Source organism: Ahaetulla prasina, chromosome 5 (genome assembly GCF_028640845.1).
Source record: "Ahaetulla prasina isolate Xishuangbanna chromosome 5, ASM2864084v1, whole genome shotgun sequence".
NCBI lineage: Eukaryota > Metazoa > Chordata > Lepidosauria > Squamata > Colubridae > Ahaetulla > Ahaetulla prasina.
In genome coordinates, this window is record NC_080543.1 from 85,811,444 (window position 1) to 85,827,905 (window position 16,462).

The 16,462-nt window shown below is 40.2% G+C and overlaps 1 protein-coding gene across 1 annotated transcript in view; it reads right to left on the reverse strand.

Moving 5' to 3' along the window:
- The window catches only part of FRMPD4 (FERM and PDZ domain containing 4), a 292,626-nt gene that overhangs the window by 76,128 nt on the left and 200,036 nt on the right, over positions 1-16,462 (reverse strand). The window contains exons 3-4 of the mRNA XM_058185802.1: positions 11,786-11,946; positions 10,713-10,815 (exon numbers count right to left, since the gene is read on the reverse strand). Coding sequence (XP_058041785.1) covers positions 10,713-10,815; positions 11,786-11,946 — 264 coding nt within the window. The remainder of the gene's footprint in view (positions 1-10,712; positions 10,816-11,785; positions 11,947-16,462) is intronic.

The window sequence follows — 16,462 nt, forward strand, 5'->3', positions numbered from 1 at the left end:
AACAGTCATTCGGTTTGACTTCGCTCTTTCTTTCCTGGCCAATCGGGTCGCCGCCGATCTCGCGCTCTGATTGGCTGGTTTGAAATTTCGCGGAATGTGGGGTTTGCATCTCTGACTCAGAGCCGCTCTGATTGGCCGATTTGAATTTTCGGCGGAAGGTTGGGGTGCTCGGCAGACTTGAGCCAGGTGCCCTTCCTTTCACACCGCCGCAAATGGCGCCCCTGAACTTACATCTTTGGCGCTGATGTCGCCCGCAACTTCCGCATTCCTCCGGTCTTCCTTGTCGATTTTCCGTGTAGTGGACTTCTTCCTCCTCTTCGCTGGTTGACTCACGATAGGTTTCTTCGTGGTGGACTGTGCTCGCTTTGCGCCCGCCATCGGCGTGAGTCGCTTTGTAAGGTGTCTGCTGCATGGTTGGACATCTCATGGGCTCTGGCTTCGCCCAGGCGTTTGCCAATGTCAGGTTGCTCTTGGCTAGCAACCGTCTCCTCAAACGGATGTCTCTGACCCCCGTATAAGTTGTTCCAGCAGCTCTTCGTCCAGATCGCGGTACTGCAATGCTTGGAGGCTTGTCTCAGGGCTGCCATGTAGTCGCTGATAGACTCGCCTTCTTGTTGCCTGCGCCCCCAAACTCGTACCGCCGAACGTATTTGGACGGGGCTGGTGCGAGTGATTCTTCAGGAGGGTCTGAAGGGTCTGCCACGACACGGAGTGTAGCGGTGTTGGCTCCGCTAGGGCTTCTGCGACGGCGATGACTGCGGACCCACAGTGGCTTATGAAGTAAGCCCGTTTGCGGTTGTCGGAGACTCCTGTAGCTCGCTTGCCTCCAGGAAACTTTCAAACGGGTCATATATATTCCCCATGTCTCCTGGGCAGGGTCAAACGGAGTGGGTGGCGTGTAGCCGGTCATCGCTGCATTCGCCGTCACCTTGCTGGGTTTGAGTCTCGTAGTGAGTTCAGCTCTGTTCTGGTGCTCTGCCTCAATATCCCACCTTCGTCGCCAATGTTATATTTGGGGTATTGACGAGGCAGGAGACCAGGTTAGTGACAACAGCTCTTTAATATAGTGTGACCCAGCAAAACTCTGGAGAAAAAACCTCTCCTTATATACACTTCAGCCTGAGGCTGCATCCAATCAGAGACGAGATATTTCCCGCCTAAAACTCCCGCCAAAACTTACAGTAATACATTACAGAGGCTATTAACCCAATGTGTTCTCTTCATAATTTGTGGTAAAGCAGATTCAAACTATCTATTCAAATTTACTACCGATATTACTATTATTTATATTAAGAACAGTCTTTCAGTCCGAACATCATAAAATAATAGCTGGAGGATCACAAACTTTTCAGAATCAAAAACTTTTCGGACCATGGAAATCTTGCATGTAGAGAGACGGATGTTCCTAGCATGCAATTGTCAGGCTGTCTCTGATTATATTTAGGAAAGAAAACAACTTGACCTCATTTGGCAATGAAGAAAAGTACTTTTACTAAATACATCTTGACTACAGCAGTATAAAGTTGGATCTGAGACAAAATATGGCTAACATTCCATATCCCATCGTTAGTCCCTCCTCCCACAAGAGATCAGCCAGGTCTGGTCCAATGCCAGCTCCTTCTTGGGCCCCCATGGTAATCTTCTTCCACAGATTCTGGCTGTAAATCATCTCAGGAATGCAATGTCCATTGAAAGCCCGCGCTCTAACATTCCTGCTGAATTCAAACCATCAATCTCCTCTCCCCTTGATCTCATGTCAGACGACACTCTGAAAAGGGCCCTCTCTACTTAACCTGAATCCATGAGTATGTACATTACACATAAAGCCCCACTGCAATCTAACTACTGAATATAAAGTGTACAAAAGGATGTGAGGACTGGAGTGGAGGCTGACATTCGGTCCTCCTGCAACAAGGACGTTAATCCAGAAGATCTTCATCGGATTCTGACGTGGTTTCACTGTCATCGGATTTGGTCGGCGTTCCACGCTCCTCCCTTATGGGAGTGGCCTTCTTGGCGACACCTTCTCCCACTTTTTCTGGCTTTCGCCCCTTAGCAGCTGGTTGCACCGGTTCCTTTCCAACACTAGGGGTCGTCTTAGGCACCAGCTTCACCTGACAGTCAGCTGCTCGGTGGCCTTCTTTTCCACATCTGTAGCACGCAGTCGAGCATAGCCTCCTACTCTCCGATGTAAGAGCGTCCTTTGGAGGGCCTCTAGGAAAATGGGCAGGGTTTGACCTTCCAGCACGCTCTCTTCGGCTACAATCCTTCGCTAGCTCGATTTCCATCTCCGCTGCCAGGGTGTACCAGCCGTACAACGTGGTTGGAGAGGCCCGTGCCTGGCACAATTCATACAGATCTCCATTCAGGCCATCTTTGTAAATGTCCACAAGGGTCACCTCCGACCATCCTCTCATCATGGGAACCAGATCACTGAACTCCTGGCTGTAGTCAGCCACTGGTCTCCTCCCTTGCCTGATGGTTTTCATCTGGCCTTTGGCCTTCTGCTTTGCCAGGGGGTCCTCGAACCTCCTCCTCATGCAGTCATAAAATGCTCGTAGTTTTGCAGTAAGGGGGAGTGGCTGCTATATAATGACACAAACCACGCAGCTGCTCTTCCTGTTAGGTTTTGGGTCACAGCTCTAACTTGTGCTGCCTGGGACCAATAATCTTCCCCCCAGTCCATCATATGGTTATTCACTAATGCCAGGAACAGTCCTAGCTCCTTGGCATTTCCATCAAATTTCCCTGATATGGGGGGGATTTTAGGCTTTTTCCTTCCTCTGCGCAGCCTCACTTGGCCAGCAGGTGGCATACGCCCTCCATCCGACTCATCTGCCTCTGGGAAAGGGATTTCTGGTTGTTCCAAAATTTCTACGCATTGGGAAACTCCCCCAGTTGCTCCCCTGGTAATTTCTTCATCCTCTTCTCCCTCCCCCCTGGAGGACCGAATAGGGGATTCATACCTTTGGGGCGCTGCTTGCCTTACTTTCACCTCACGGTAAAGACACAATGCCTCGTCCAACTGGAGCTTGTCTCTGATTTCCTGCTCTTCTTTCCAATCTGAAAGTCTAGTTCTCCCTTTTTTTCTTTTAGTCACTCCAGAAGGAAGCACTTCAGGATCAGGTTGCCACCCTTTTTCTTCCAGCTGTAACTGCTCCATCCACTGGGTTCGGCAATCCTCCAGTTCAGGGTTAAAACTGACAGAAGAAAACCTCCGGCCACCTTCTCCAGTTCAGCAGCTGGCTGGCTTCCCATCAAAGTTTTTCTGTCGACCCCCTCGGTATTTTGGTTAAAATCCTCGTTGGTCGACATGCTGTCAGATCCAACTTAATGTCAGGCTGTCTCTGATTATATTTAGGAAAGAAAACACCTTGACCTCATTTGGCAATGAAGAAAAGTACTTTTACTAAATACATCTTGACTTCAGCAGTATAAAGTTGGATCTGAGACAAAATATGGCTAACATTCCATATCCCATCGTTAGTCTCTCCTCCCACAAGAGGTCAGCCAGGTCTGGTCCAATGGCAGCTCCTTCTCGCCCCCCTGTGGTAGTCTTTTTCCGCAGGTCTCTGGCTGTAAATTATCTCAGGAATGCAATGTCCATTGAAAGCCTAACATTCCTGCTGAATTCAAACCATCAATCTCCCCTCCCCTTGATCTCATGTCAGACGACACTCTTAAAGGGCCCTCTCTACTTAACCTGAATCCATGAGCTATGTACATTACACATAAAGCCCCACTGCAATCTAACTACTGAATATAAAGTGTACAAAAGGATGTGAGGATTGGAGTGAAGGCTGACAGCAATATTCTTTCATTTAAAAGGAAAAACTAAAGCACACTTTGTATAACTATTTGATAAATGCTGTGAAGAATTAGGGAGGATCCCAGGAGAAAAAAGAACATTTTCATTTGTATATGGAGATTCTCAGTCATCCAGGACATCCCAAAGATGCTTCCCCCCCCAACCCCAAGAGGCAGTTTGACCTTCTGGCTTTTCTTTGAAGATGTTTTGCTTCTCATCTAAGAAGCTTCTTCAGCTCTGCTTCTTGGATGAGAAACGAAGCATCTTCAAAGAAAAACCAGAAAGTCCAGCTGCCTCTTGAGTATTTTATACTTTGAGAAGTTTAATTATTATTAAAAAAATAAGAAACATCCTATTGCAATGTGCTCTACGTGGGGCTGCCCTTGAAGAGCATCTGGAAGGTCCAGTTGGTGCAAAATGCAGTGTCCGGCATGGTTTTGTGCAGACCTTGGTGTGCACATGTATCAAGTCTCCTGCGGAAGCTGCTTTGGTTGCCGATTTGTTTCTGGGTGCAATTCAAGGTGCTGGTTGTTACCTTTAAAGACCTTCATGGCTTGGGACCAGGTTACCGGTCACATCTACCCGACCCACCAGAGTGGAAAGGCAAGGAATGTTGTGGGTCCCATCCTCTAGGGAGATATGCCTGGTGGGATCCAGAAAAAGGGCCTTCTCCGTGGTGGCTCCCTCTGTCTGGCACATCATTCCCCCAGAGATTAGAATGGTTCCCACTCTAAAACTCTTCCGGAAGGCACTGAAGACCTGGTTCTACCAGTGAGTCTGGGGAACGCAGAGCGGGATGGAGCCCATAAATGGCTCGTGTGATGTATTGTTGCCAGGGCAGGGTGTGTGGGTTATTTTATTTTATTGTATGATTCTCTCTTTTATTAGTTTATTGGTTTTTATATGAGGTTTTTATATTGTTATAAGCCGTCTTGAGTCGCTATGTGCAAATAGGTGGCAATATAAATGTCCTAAATTAAATAAATAAATAAATTCTTTCTGTCCTGCTTGCTGTATAGCAATGGTTCAAGGCTAATGTTTCTCTTCCCATACTTCAGCATTACATTCCACCACACTTTTTGGCTTTCTTTCATCCAGTTTTTGCTGTCTTCTCTTCCTTCATTTTTGGCAGTCATTTTTCATATTCATCCTTAATAACTTCTTTAAGTTCATTCTATAATTCCTCTAGTTCTCTTCAAACAGATTCCTCATTTTTTTCCTTGAAAATGGTACATACTGTATGTCATCTTGCCAGATGAACTAGACATGAAACACAACAAGATGAACAAATTCTACTTCATTGTAAGACTATATTAACAGAATCTTACAAGTGTAAAAGTGGTCTTACACCACCACTTTTAACTACTTTCTTACACCCCATTAGGATGGGTCCTTCCTAAGTTTATTTAGCCCACTGGAGATTCCTACTTCTCTTTTCTGATTGTTTTTTAAGCAGCATCTCTTCCCTTTGTTCCTCAAAGACACACACACATTCTATTACAATATATGTTCAAGATGATGTCTGTAATCTTAATTCTTTAGCTTAATTTGAAGGTTTCACATAAGCAATTTGTGATCAATTCCATAATCAGCACCTGGCCATGTCCAGGTAAGGTCTTTCAGCTCTGTTTAGCAATTATAGAGTCAATTTGATTTCTATATACTCCATTTGATGATATCCATTTATAGTTTTGATTGTTTGAAAATAATGTTACTTACAAAATCATTGGAGCAGCATAAATTGATAAATTGTTCCCTGGCCATTTACCATTAGCCAGCTTTATTTTAAGTTCTGTTTTGTGTAGAACTTGATTTATGTGTCTTGCATGAAAGGGAAATCTATAGTGCATGAAATGTTGTGACCATAGAACAGGTGGAATATTAAAGACACAGACAAAAAAATAATTACAGTGATCACCATCTAATTTTTGTTTATTTTACCAGTGTTTATATCATCTTCTGAATTAAAAATGAATATGATGATTACAGATTCACCAGTTTAAGTTCAAATCTGCACCAGTTACAGAGCAAGGTATGAACCACTAACTTAGCATTCCTTTGCCCCACTCTTTTCTATCTCAAACTTTTCTCCACCAGTTGGGAGGGGAGGAATAAGAGGAAGTAGTTAAGGCAAAACCCCATCCGCCCCTGCCCTCACAATGTTTCAGGCATATGTTTTTCTCTAAACACAATGGAATGTTACATCCACATTTTAACTTGGAAAGCACAGATTATACTGTGTGTCTGGAAATATGTAGGCTAGATTTTAAGACTCACTCTGAATTATAGTTTATAGATAGTATAGGAGAAAAAATAGAAATGAAAATAAAGATTAGAATTATAAATATGGGTTGCAAAGCATTAAAATTATGAGAAACATTACAAAGTGATATGTTTATGGAGATTCTCAGTCATTCAGGTCATGGTTGTTCCAAAGGTGCTTTTTCAAGAGGCAATTGGAGTTTCTTGTTTTTCTTTGAAAATGTTTCACTTATCATCCTTCATTTTTGGCAGTCATTTTCTTTTTATATTCATCCTTAATAAATTATTTAAGTTCATTCTATAATTCCTCTAGTTCTCTTCAAACAGATTCCTCATTTTTTTCCTTGAAAATGGTACATACTGTATGTCATCTTGCCAGATGAACTAGACATGAAACACAACAAGATGAACAAATTCTACTTCATTGTAAGACTATATTAACAGAATCTTACAAGTGTAAAAGTACAATCTTACCACCACCACTTTTAACTACTTTCTTACACCCCATTAGGATGGGTCCTTCCTAAGTTTATTTAGCCCACTGGAGATTCCTACTTCTCTTTTCTGATTGTTTTTTAAGCAGCATCTCTTCCCTTTGTTCCTCAAAGACACACACACATTCTATTACAGTATATGTTCAAGATGATGTCTGTAATCTTAATTCTTTAGCTTAATTTGAAGGTTTCACATAAGCAATTTGTGATCAATTCCATAATCAGCACCTGGCCATGTCCAGGTAAGGTCTTTCAGCTCTGTTTAGCAATTATAGAATCAATTTGATTTCTATATACTCCATTTGATGACATCCATTTATAGTTTTGATTGTTTGAAAATAATGTTACTTACAAAATCATTGGAGCAGCATAAATTGATAAATTGTTCCCTGGCCATTTACCATTAGCCAGCTTTATTTTAAGTTCTGTTTTGTGTAGAACTTGATTTATGTGTCTTGCATGAAAGGGAGATCTATAGTGCATGAAATGTTGTGACCATAGAACAGGTGGAATATTAAAGACACAGACAAAAAAATAATTACAGTGATCACCATCTAATTTTTGTTTATTTTACCAGTGTTTATATCATCTTCTGAATTAAAAATGAATATGATGATTACAGATTCACCAGTTTAAGTTCAAATCTGCACCAGTTACAGAGCAAGGTATGAACCACTAACTTAGCATTCTTTTGCCCCACTCTTTTCTATCTCAAACTTTTCTCCACCAGTTGGGAGGGGAAGAATAAGAGGAAGTAGTTAAGGCAAAAACCCATCCGCCTCTGCCCTCACAATGTTTCAGGCATATGTTTTTCTCTAAACACAATGGAATGTTACATCCACATTTTAACTTGGAAAGCACAGATTATACTGTGTGTCTGGAAATATGTAGGCTAGATTTTAAGACTCACTCTGAATTATAGTTTATAGATAGTATAGGAGAAAAAATAGAAATGAAAATAAAGATTAGAATTATAAATATGGGTTGCAAAGCATTAAAATTACAAAGTGATATGTTTATGGAGATTCTCAGTCATTCAGGTCATGGTTGTTCCAAAGGTGCTTTTTCAAGAGGCAATTGGAGTTTCTTGTTTTTCTTTGAAAATGTTTCACTTCTCATCCAAGAAGCTTCAGGAGGATCTTCAGCCAACACAAAATATGTGCACACTTTAAATCCAAGAATACATTAAGTCAGAAGCTTGTCCACCCCAAGGATAAAATACCCAGACACAAACTGAGCACTGTGGTATATGCAGTACAATGCATGAGACAAGTGCAGATATGTACATTGGAGAAACAAAACAATCACTTCATAAACACACAGAACAACATAGGAGAACAAACCCATCAGGACAAGATTCAGCAGTCCATCTGCATTTAAAAGACAAAGGCCACTCTTTTGAAGACAGCACATTTTGGACAGAGAGGACCGCTGGTTTGAAAGAGGGGTTAAAGAAGCCATCTATGTCAAAAGGGGGAGGGATATGGTATCATCTATCTCCAGTCTATAACATAGTCCTTTCAACAGTTCCAAGAAGGCTCCACACTCATTTGCATACTCTGATGACCTTGAGGATACAGATAAACCCACAAGTGCCTTAATGACTTGCTAAAAGAATGCAAATGACCAGCTCTTTGCAAGGAGTATAAATTCTTCCGTTCCCCACCATCTAGTCAGAGCTGAAAAAGCTTCTTGGATGAGAAGCAAAATGTCTTTGAAGAAAAACAGGAAAGTCCAGTTGCACCTTTGGGATTACGAAGTTGCAAATGGTTATGATTATCAACTCCCCTGAAATACAATTAATACTCTTATTATAACTCAAAGTAATTAGTATTTGAATCCCAAGGCAGCCATTCAGGTAAAGTTTTCCAACTTGTCTTATAAAGAGTAAGGAGCTCTATCTTCCTCTACCAGGCTGTGCTAGTTGATAACAGGTGAGAGAAAGAGAAAAGGAGGACAGTCCCGTGATTGTCCCTTTCCATTACCAACACAGAATGCAAGATCCCTATAATTTCCTTAGCCACCTCAAGCATTGTTTCCAGATGGGAAGAAGAAGGAGACAGTGATGCTGATGATACTGATGATTGAGATGACAGCTGAATTGAGAACAGCAGAAGGTGCTGTAACAGCTGTAATGGTGGTGGCTCCTCCTGCATAATATTGTATTTCCTCTCTCATTTGTCTGCTATGTTCCTTTTGTGGCCTCAACTTATTTTTTTTAAAACTGAAACCATGGCACACCATGGAATCTTTGCAACAAGACTGATCCTGGGATTCCTTGCACCTGCATGCCCCAAGAGAATTATCTCCACTGTTGGTGCTATCCTTTAAGTCCAGGAGAATGTGGTTATTAAGAGTCGACATTAACTTGATGGTAGTAATCAATAAATAAAACAGATATCACACTCAAAGACAAAATTGTCTTCGGCATTTTAGTTTCCATTTGTTTTTTCCTTCCTGTGATCTGAATATGTCTTCTCCATTCTTACGTTAGATAAGAAAGATAACCCTTGAAGCTCTGTAGTCAATGTTTAATATTTATATTCCATAAATGGCATTTATTTGCTAATCTAATGTAACTTGAAATGTTTAATATATGGTTTTACTTTTCAGAACAGTTAACAATTGTGGGTGAAACAGAGGCTATTATCATAGTGCTATAATATCTCTTGTACATATAGAAATGTATAATTTAACAATGAAATTTTATTGGCAGGACTCCTAGCAAGTTATTTTCCCCCAGAGTTATCCACAACTCTAAATATAGCACTCACAAAGAAATTACTGCCTATGAAGGTAAATCTGGAAAAAATCAGGCCAGGGTGCGGAGATGAGATACTGAGAAAGGTTACTCTTTTCTCCTTCGCAACCTTGTGCATATGCATGCTCAATGAACAGATGCCAATGTTTATATTTATTTCACTTATTATTTTAAAAGTTATGAATTATTTATTCAGTGGATATGTATGGCATGAAGAATTAGAAAAGAACTAACATATTTCTCTTTCACTGTTAGTTTAATGATTTTGTACAGGAAACCTAAATCCTGAAATTTCAAAATTGAAACAGAAATCTTTAGAAAAGGGTGGATTTTATGCATGATAAATAAGCTTGATTTCTAAGTGCGAGCATATAAAGACCAGACAGAGTGACAAAAACAGTCAGTCAGTCAGACAGGGAGGATTAATTTGCCATAATGGCAGAGTGAATTATTTTTATCATGCTTTAGCATGCTGTAAGTATTGGATTTGTTTTAATTATTAAGAAATTAAAAGTTTAGACTAGTACTGAATGTTCTCCTAAGAATTTGGCATCACTTACAGGATCCACTTACAATTGCCTGGCTAAATTGGTACCAGAGAAATACAAGAAGAATTAATCTTGAAAATTTACATCTGATTAAAGAGTCTAAGCAAATGGAGTTTCTTGAGCAAGTTGCAATGATATCGTGACTCACCATATCAAAGATCAAGCTATAAATTAATACATACTGTATTTCACTGTAGTAAAAGAAGAACCTGGTATAGGAAAGAATTCTGATTCCTGAGAATACTTTATTTTTATTTAATAAATTGCATGTTTCTAATTATAGATGCAGATGAAAGTGAAAAAGTTATAATGGAATGAAGAATCCCATGATCTACCAAATTTTTTTATTTCCATTTCCTTAAAGACATGTACTTTACAAGGATATACACTCATTCTATTTACTCTCAATTGCTATGATGCCCTTATTCTTACAGTCTTTTCAAAGATAATCCTGATACAGGAGCCTACATAACCAGCTCTCAGTTTCACCTGTCAGATTTCTTAGCAGTAATTTGTTCAAACTGACATCTGCCAGAATCATCCATAATCTACGAACCTATATAAAATATGTACTTGCCACAGTGGTTATAGGGAAAAGAAGAATTATATATTTAAAGTATGGATAACAATATTTCTTGCTTCCTTTCCATTCACTGTTGTTACAAAAACATTTTTGGCATTTTAGCTTGCCTAAAAATGCTCCGAAGCACATTTCTTTTTAACCAGCCCTAAATAACACCACCACTATATAATAATCAGTCTTCCAATTTTATATTGGATTCAGGCAATGACTTAAAAGGCAATGACTTAAAATAAAATAAGAAAAAGGCAACCACTACCTGACAAGGTCAATGACTCTCTCTCTTGGGGCAGTGTTTACTGGCTCATCATTAATCATTATGATTTGGTCTCCTGGTATAAGTTTTCCTTCCGAAGGACCACCTGGAAATAAAAGCACAGATTATATTTTATTGTATAATTTATTTGTTACACAGATGTGGTAATGCTGAAAATGCTAGGGATATTTTCCCATACTGACACATAAATGTGAAATGCATTTTTCTGCAATAGCAAATTAAAAAATCAAATTGAACCAACATTGGCTGTAGCTTTAGTTGTGGTTTTGCTCTTCAGTCTTTAGAACTATTCATTGGAATATATGGATAAGTGGTCAAAGAGGCCCTCAATGTAACAAAGCAAGAAAAAACTAGTTGGAGTCCAGCAAACTCCAGGCCCTTGTGGAAAGGTTCTGGAAGAAGTAGTTTGCTTGCTTGCATTCTTCTTCACTGTTAGTACTATAGCTTACTAAGCTAAAGGTATGACACAAACCAAAGAGTTTTGACTACAGAGGCTGTCTTATAGAGTTGCCTCTGTTGAATAGAATTATTCTATACTATTCAAAATAGTATAGAATAATGAATGTCAACCTTCTCTAGTACAATGTCTTCTAAATGTATTTGGATAGAGTTTTCAGGCACTGTTGTCATAAGCTTTGGGGAATTTTGGGAATTCTAGTCCCACTTCATCTAGAGAATACAAGGCTGGAACACACTAATTAATGGAAACCTATCAGCAGAAGAGCTGTGATAATAGGAACCAATAAAACAATTTTTTTAAATTTACATTTATATCCCGCCCTTCTCTGAAGACTCAGGGCGGCTTACAGTGTGTAAGGCAATAGTCTCATTCTATTTGTATATTTTAAATAGTCAACTTATTGCCCCCCCAACAATCTGGGTCCTCATTTTACCTACCTTATAAAGGATGGAAGGCTGAGTCAACCTTGGGCCTGGTGGGACTCGAGCCTGCAGTAATTGCAGGCTGCTGTGTTTTTATAACAGGCTATCTTACAGCCTGAGCCACCACGGCCCCCATTAATTAGATTAATGTTAGCCAAATGCAGAAATCATACCTGGTGTTACTGAGCGCACAACAACAGGTTTTTCACTGCCAGCCACAAAACCAAATCCCAAAATTGGGTCTCTTTTCATTTCTACTTTCCGAGGTGCTGGAGGTATAATTTGGCAACTGTCTATTCGGGGATCATCAAAAGGAGCAGTCTGAATCATGTGACTAAGGGAAAAGAAGACAGACATTTTTAAATCTTGGTAAGCTACAAACACAGGTTTCTAGTTGAATTTGAAAAGGATATCAATACTATTTAAACAGTAAGAATGAATTTTTATAATTAAAACTACAGTTAACATAGTACGATAAAAACATTAATCCGTTAATTTGAGTAAACATGGAAATAAAGTTCTCAACGTACAACCATTCATTTAGTGATTGTTCAGAGTTACAACAGCAACTGGAAAAAAGCGACTTGTGACCATTTTTCGCACTTATGACTATTGCAGCATTCTTATGATTATGTGATCAAAAATTGGATGCTTGACAACTGGCATGTGTTTATGATGGTTCCAGAGTCCCAGGATCATGTGACCACTTTTTGCAATCTTCTGACAAGCAAAGTCAATGGGGAAGCCATATTCACTTAACTGTGTTTCTAACTGAACAACTGCAATGATTCATTTAACAACTATGGCATGAAAAGTTGTAAAGTGAGGCAAAACTCATAACAAGAGTCTTGCTTAGTTATGGAAATTTTGGGCTCAATTATGATCATGAGTCGAGGATTACTTGTATGCAGTTGCAAATCCACTAAGACACATTTACAGGTAGTCCTCGAGTTACGACTACAATTGAGCCTAAAATTTATGATTGAAAATTGATTTATAAGTGAAATATTTGTTAAGTGAGTTTTGCCCAATTTTAGGACTTTTCTTGCGACATTTGTTAAGTGAACCACTGCAGTTGTTAAGTTAGTAACATGGCTATTGAGTGAATCTGGCCTTCCCATTAACTTTATTATTATTATTATTATTATTATTATTTATTTGATTTTTATACCGCCCTTCTCCCGAAGGACTCAGGGCGGTGTACAGGCAGAATAAAACCAACAAAGAACAATATACAATATACAAAGTTAAAATATCAATTAAAAACTTATTAAATGAGCCTGAAAAATTTAAGAAATTTACCATAAAACCAAAAACCCCATTAAAATTGCTAAAAATTTGAGTTTAAAATTCCATTCAAGCCAGCCCCGCGCGAATAAAGAGATATGTTTTCAGTTCGCGACGGAATGTCCGAAGGTCAGATATCTGGCGTAAGCCCGGGGGGAGTTCGTTCCAGAGTGTGGGAGCCCCCACAGAGAAGGCCCGTCCCCTGGGGGCCGCCAGCCGACATTGTTTTGCTTGTAGGAAGGTGGCAAAGGGTGATCACATGACCCTGGGACAGTGCAACCATCATAAATATGAATCATTATATATGAATAATGATATATGATTCATATGATTATATGAATCATATATCATTATTCATATATAATGATTCATATAATCAATTCAGTTGCCAAGCATCTGAATTTTGATCATGTGACCATGGGGATGCTGCAACGTAAGTGTGAAAAATGGTCATAAGTCACTTTTTCAGTGCCGTTGTAACTTTGAACAGTCACTAAATTAATTGTTGTAAATTGAAGACTACCCGTATTTCATTAGAAATGGTACAAAAGAACTTCATAAAGGATCAAACTCAAAATTCTATAAATTTTTAAAAGGATTAATAAGTGTCTGTGTGTAAGACAATAGTATAGATAGAAGGGACAAGCATTCTGTCTTTTTGAATTAAGTTTTGCAACATTCAGTGTGTATGTATATAAATATGGGCGTATAATAAACATAAAAATGTATATTGTTTTTAAAAAAGAATCTTCAAGAAGGAAGAAAAATATATATTTTATAAAATACTTAGGTCTTTTTACTAAAGCAGCATGAAATTACTGAGTTAAATTCATCCTGTAATCTGGTATTCATATACTGTATAGAAAGGCCTATTCAATGTGCTTCCAAGGTATGGCTGTATAGTTGGTGTTATAAAGTTCTTCTGTAATTAAAGGTAGCTAGACATTTCTATTTGACATAACATATAACTGGATTCATCAAGTGTTAGTAAAAATAAGATTAAATTTCATGTCATAAATCATACTTTGGTTGGTGGTTGAATAAATTCAAGCACAAGTTGTCAAACTTAGATTGCAGCTCCCAGGTATCAAATTGGGTTTGCATTTACTTCTGCTTTGCCTAGCCAATCAGGTTCAGCCTGTGCAAGCACATAGGATCACTAGATTACTAGCAGAATTTAATCAATGACTAAGAGATATATCATTCATGAACCTGCCTTGTTTAGTCCACCTAGTCCAGCCTCTCTCATTTTGCTGAGACATCATCTGTACATTTTGCTCTATCTTTCTTCCACACTCTGGCCAGAATAGAAGGAACAGCATGACCAACAAGGTGAGGCAAGCATCACTTCTGCTCCACAGCTATTAGTGCATCAAAAAGCAATCAGTTCCAGAAAGGGGGACAGGAAGCAGTGCAGTAGAGATATTAACTTGGCTGGAAGAGGAAAAAGATGGAATGCCATCCCTTCCCAGGTTGCAGGACTAAAGCAGCCAAGTCCAATCCACTATAGTTTCAACTCAGGAAAAGAGCTGCTGTGTTCTCTCCCACCAGGCCGCTTCCTTGCTCACCACCTAGCAGCTGCTCCTGGATGGTACAGTACTGATCCCTCCCCTTCCCAGTGCCACATGGGAACTTGATGTAATGTTGTTGAATAAAATCCAAGTTGGCTAAGAGAATCTATGAATGGCAGAAGTAATCACAAATATGCCTGCTGCTCTTATTATTCAGGTCAACATATGAAGATTGCTTTGTGCTGGAGAAGCTTTGCACCATCTCTTTCAAACTGCTGATTCACCTATACATGGTTCATTGCAATACAGGTAGTCCTCAATTTACAACAGTTCATTTAATGACTGTTCAAAGTTACACTGAAAAAAGTGACATGACTGTTTTTCACATTTATGGCCATTGCCACATCCACACTGTCTTGTGATTAAAATTTGGATGCTTGGCCACTGGTTCATATTTATGCTGGTTGCATATCCTGGGGTCATGTGATCCCTTTTACGACCTCTACAAGGAAAGTCAGTGGGGAAACCAGATTCACTTAAGAAGCATGTTACTAATTTAACAACTGCAATGATTCACTTATCAGCTAGCAAGAAAATCATAAAATTCGTTTAACAAATGTCTCACTTAGCAACATGAATTTTAGGCTCAATTGTGGTCATAACTCAAGGATTGCCTGTTTTGGGTCAAGTGTGCTATATATATATATATATATATATATATATGTTTTCTGAGGTTTTCGCAGGTGTTTGTATGTAGGTCTTTGGTTATTCGGGTTTTCTCTCGCGTAAAATTGGAAGTGTCTTGGCGACGTTTCGACGAAGTCTCATTCGTCATCTTCAGGCTTCAGCTTCGTGCTTTATTTATTTATTTATTATTTATTTATTTGATTTCTATACCGCCCTTCTCCCGAAGGACTCAGGGCAGTGTACAGGCAAGAATAAAACAGACGGTACAATATACAAATTTAAAATGCAGTTAAAAAACTTATTTTAAAATTGGCCTGAGAAGTAAAATATATAATAAGCTAAAAAACCCCATTTAAAATTAATTTCTAAGAATTTAAAATTTTGTTAAAATCAATTCACGCCAGCCTCGCGAATAAAAAGATGTGTCTTCAGTTCGCGACGGAATGTCCGAAGGTCAGGTATTTGGCGTAAACCCGGGGGAAGTTCGTTCCAGAGGGTGGGAGCCCCCACAGAGAAGGACCTTCCCCTGGGGGCCGCCAGCCGACATTGCTTGGCGGACGGCACCCTGAGAAGTCCCTCTCTGTGAGAGCGTACGGGTCGGTGGGAGGCATGTGGTAACAGCAGGCGGTCCCATAAGTACCCAGGCCCTAAGCTTCTGGGAGCAATGTGTGATTGCAGCTGTTTCTTCCTTTTTAACTGCTAGTGGGGGTTTGAACTGATTGGGTGGGAGCTTGGCTGTGCTTTGATTGGATGGTGTTTTTTTTTGTGCTCTGATTGGCTGGGGTGTGTCCTGTTTGGGTGGGGGCTTGGTTGTGCTCAGATTAGTCTGAGTTGCAGGGGGATTTGAGCTGGTGAGCTGCATTGCTGTTGTTTGGCTTCGTGTTTGTGGTCGTGCTACATCTTCATAGTGGGTGTCTGTCTGCTGTATGTATGGATTGGAGGGGTTTGAAATAGCTAATGTTGCAGTTGCGGTTTGGCTTCTGGTCCTTGGTCGTGCTTCATGATCAGTGTGGGTTTGGGTCTGCTTTCTGGGTGGATGTGTGGTGGTGACATCCTGTGTGGACCTCGTGAGTGTGGGTCTGGTGTCATTCCTTGTGTTAGGGACTCGTTTGTCAATAAGGGTGGTGTTGTGTCTTGTCCACTCTCACCGCAGCCGGGGTCTGCTTATCTGCTCCCGAACACGGAGGAATGTATGCCTCCCGGCCCCAGTTCTGGCTCCATGCCCAGACAAGCTGCAGAGGAGGGGGCACCTCCCGGTCCCAGCCCTGGCTCCATGCCCAAGCAGGCTGCAGAGGAGGGGCACCTCCTGTCCCAGCCCTGGCTCCATGCCCAGGCAAACGGAGCAGCTAGACCCCTCCCCCTCCT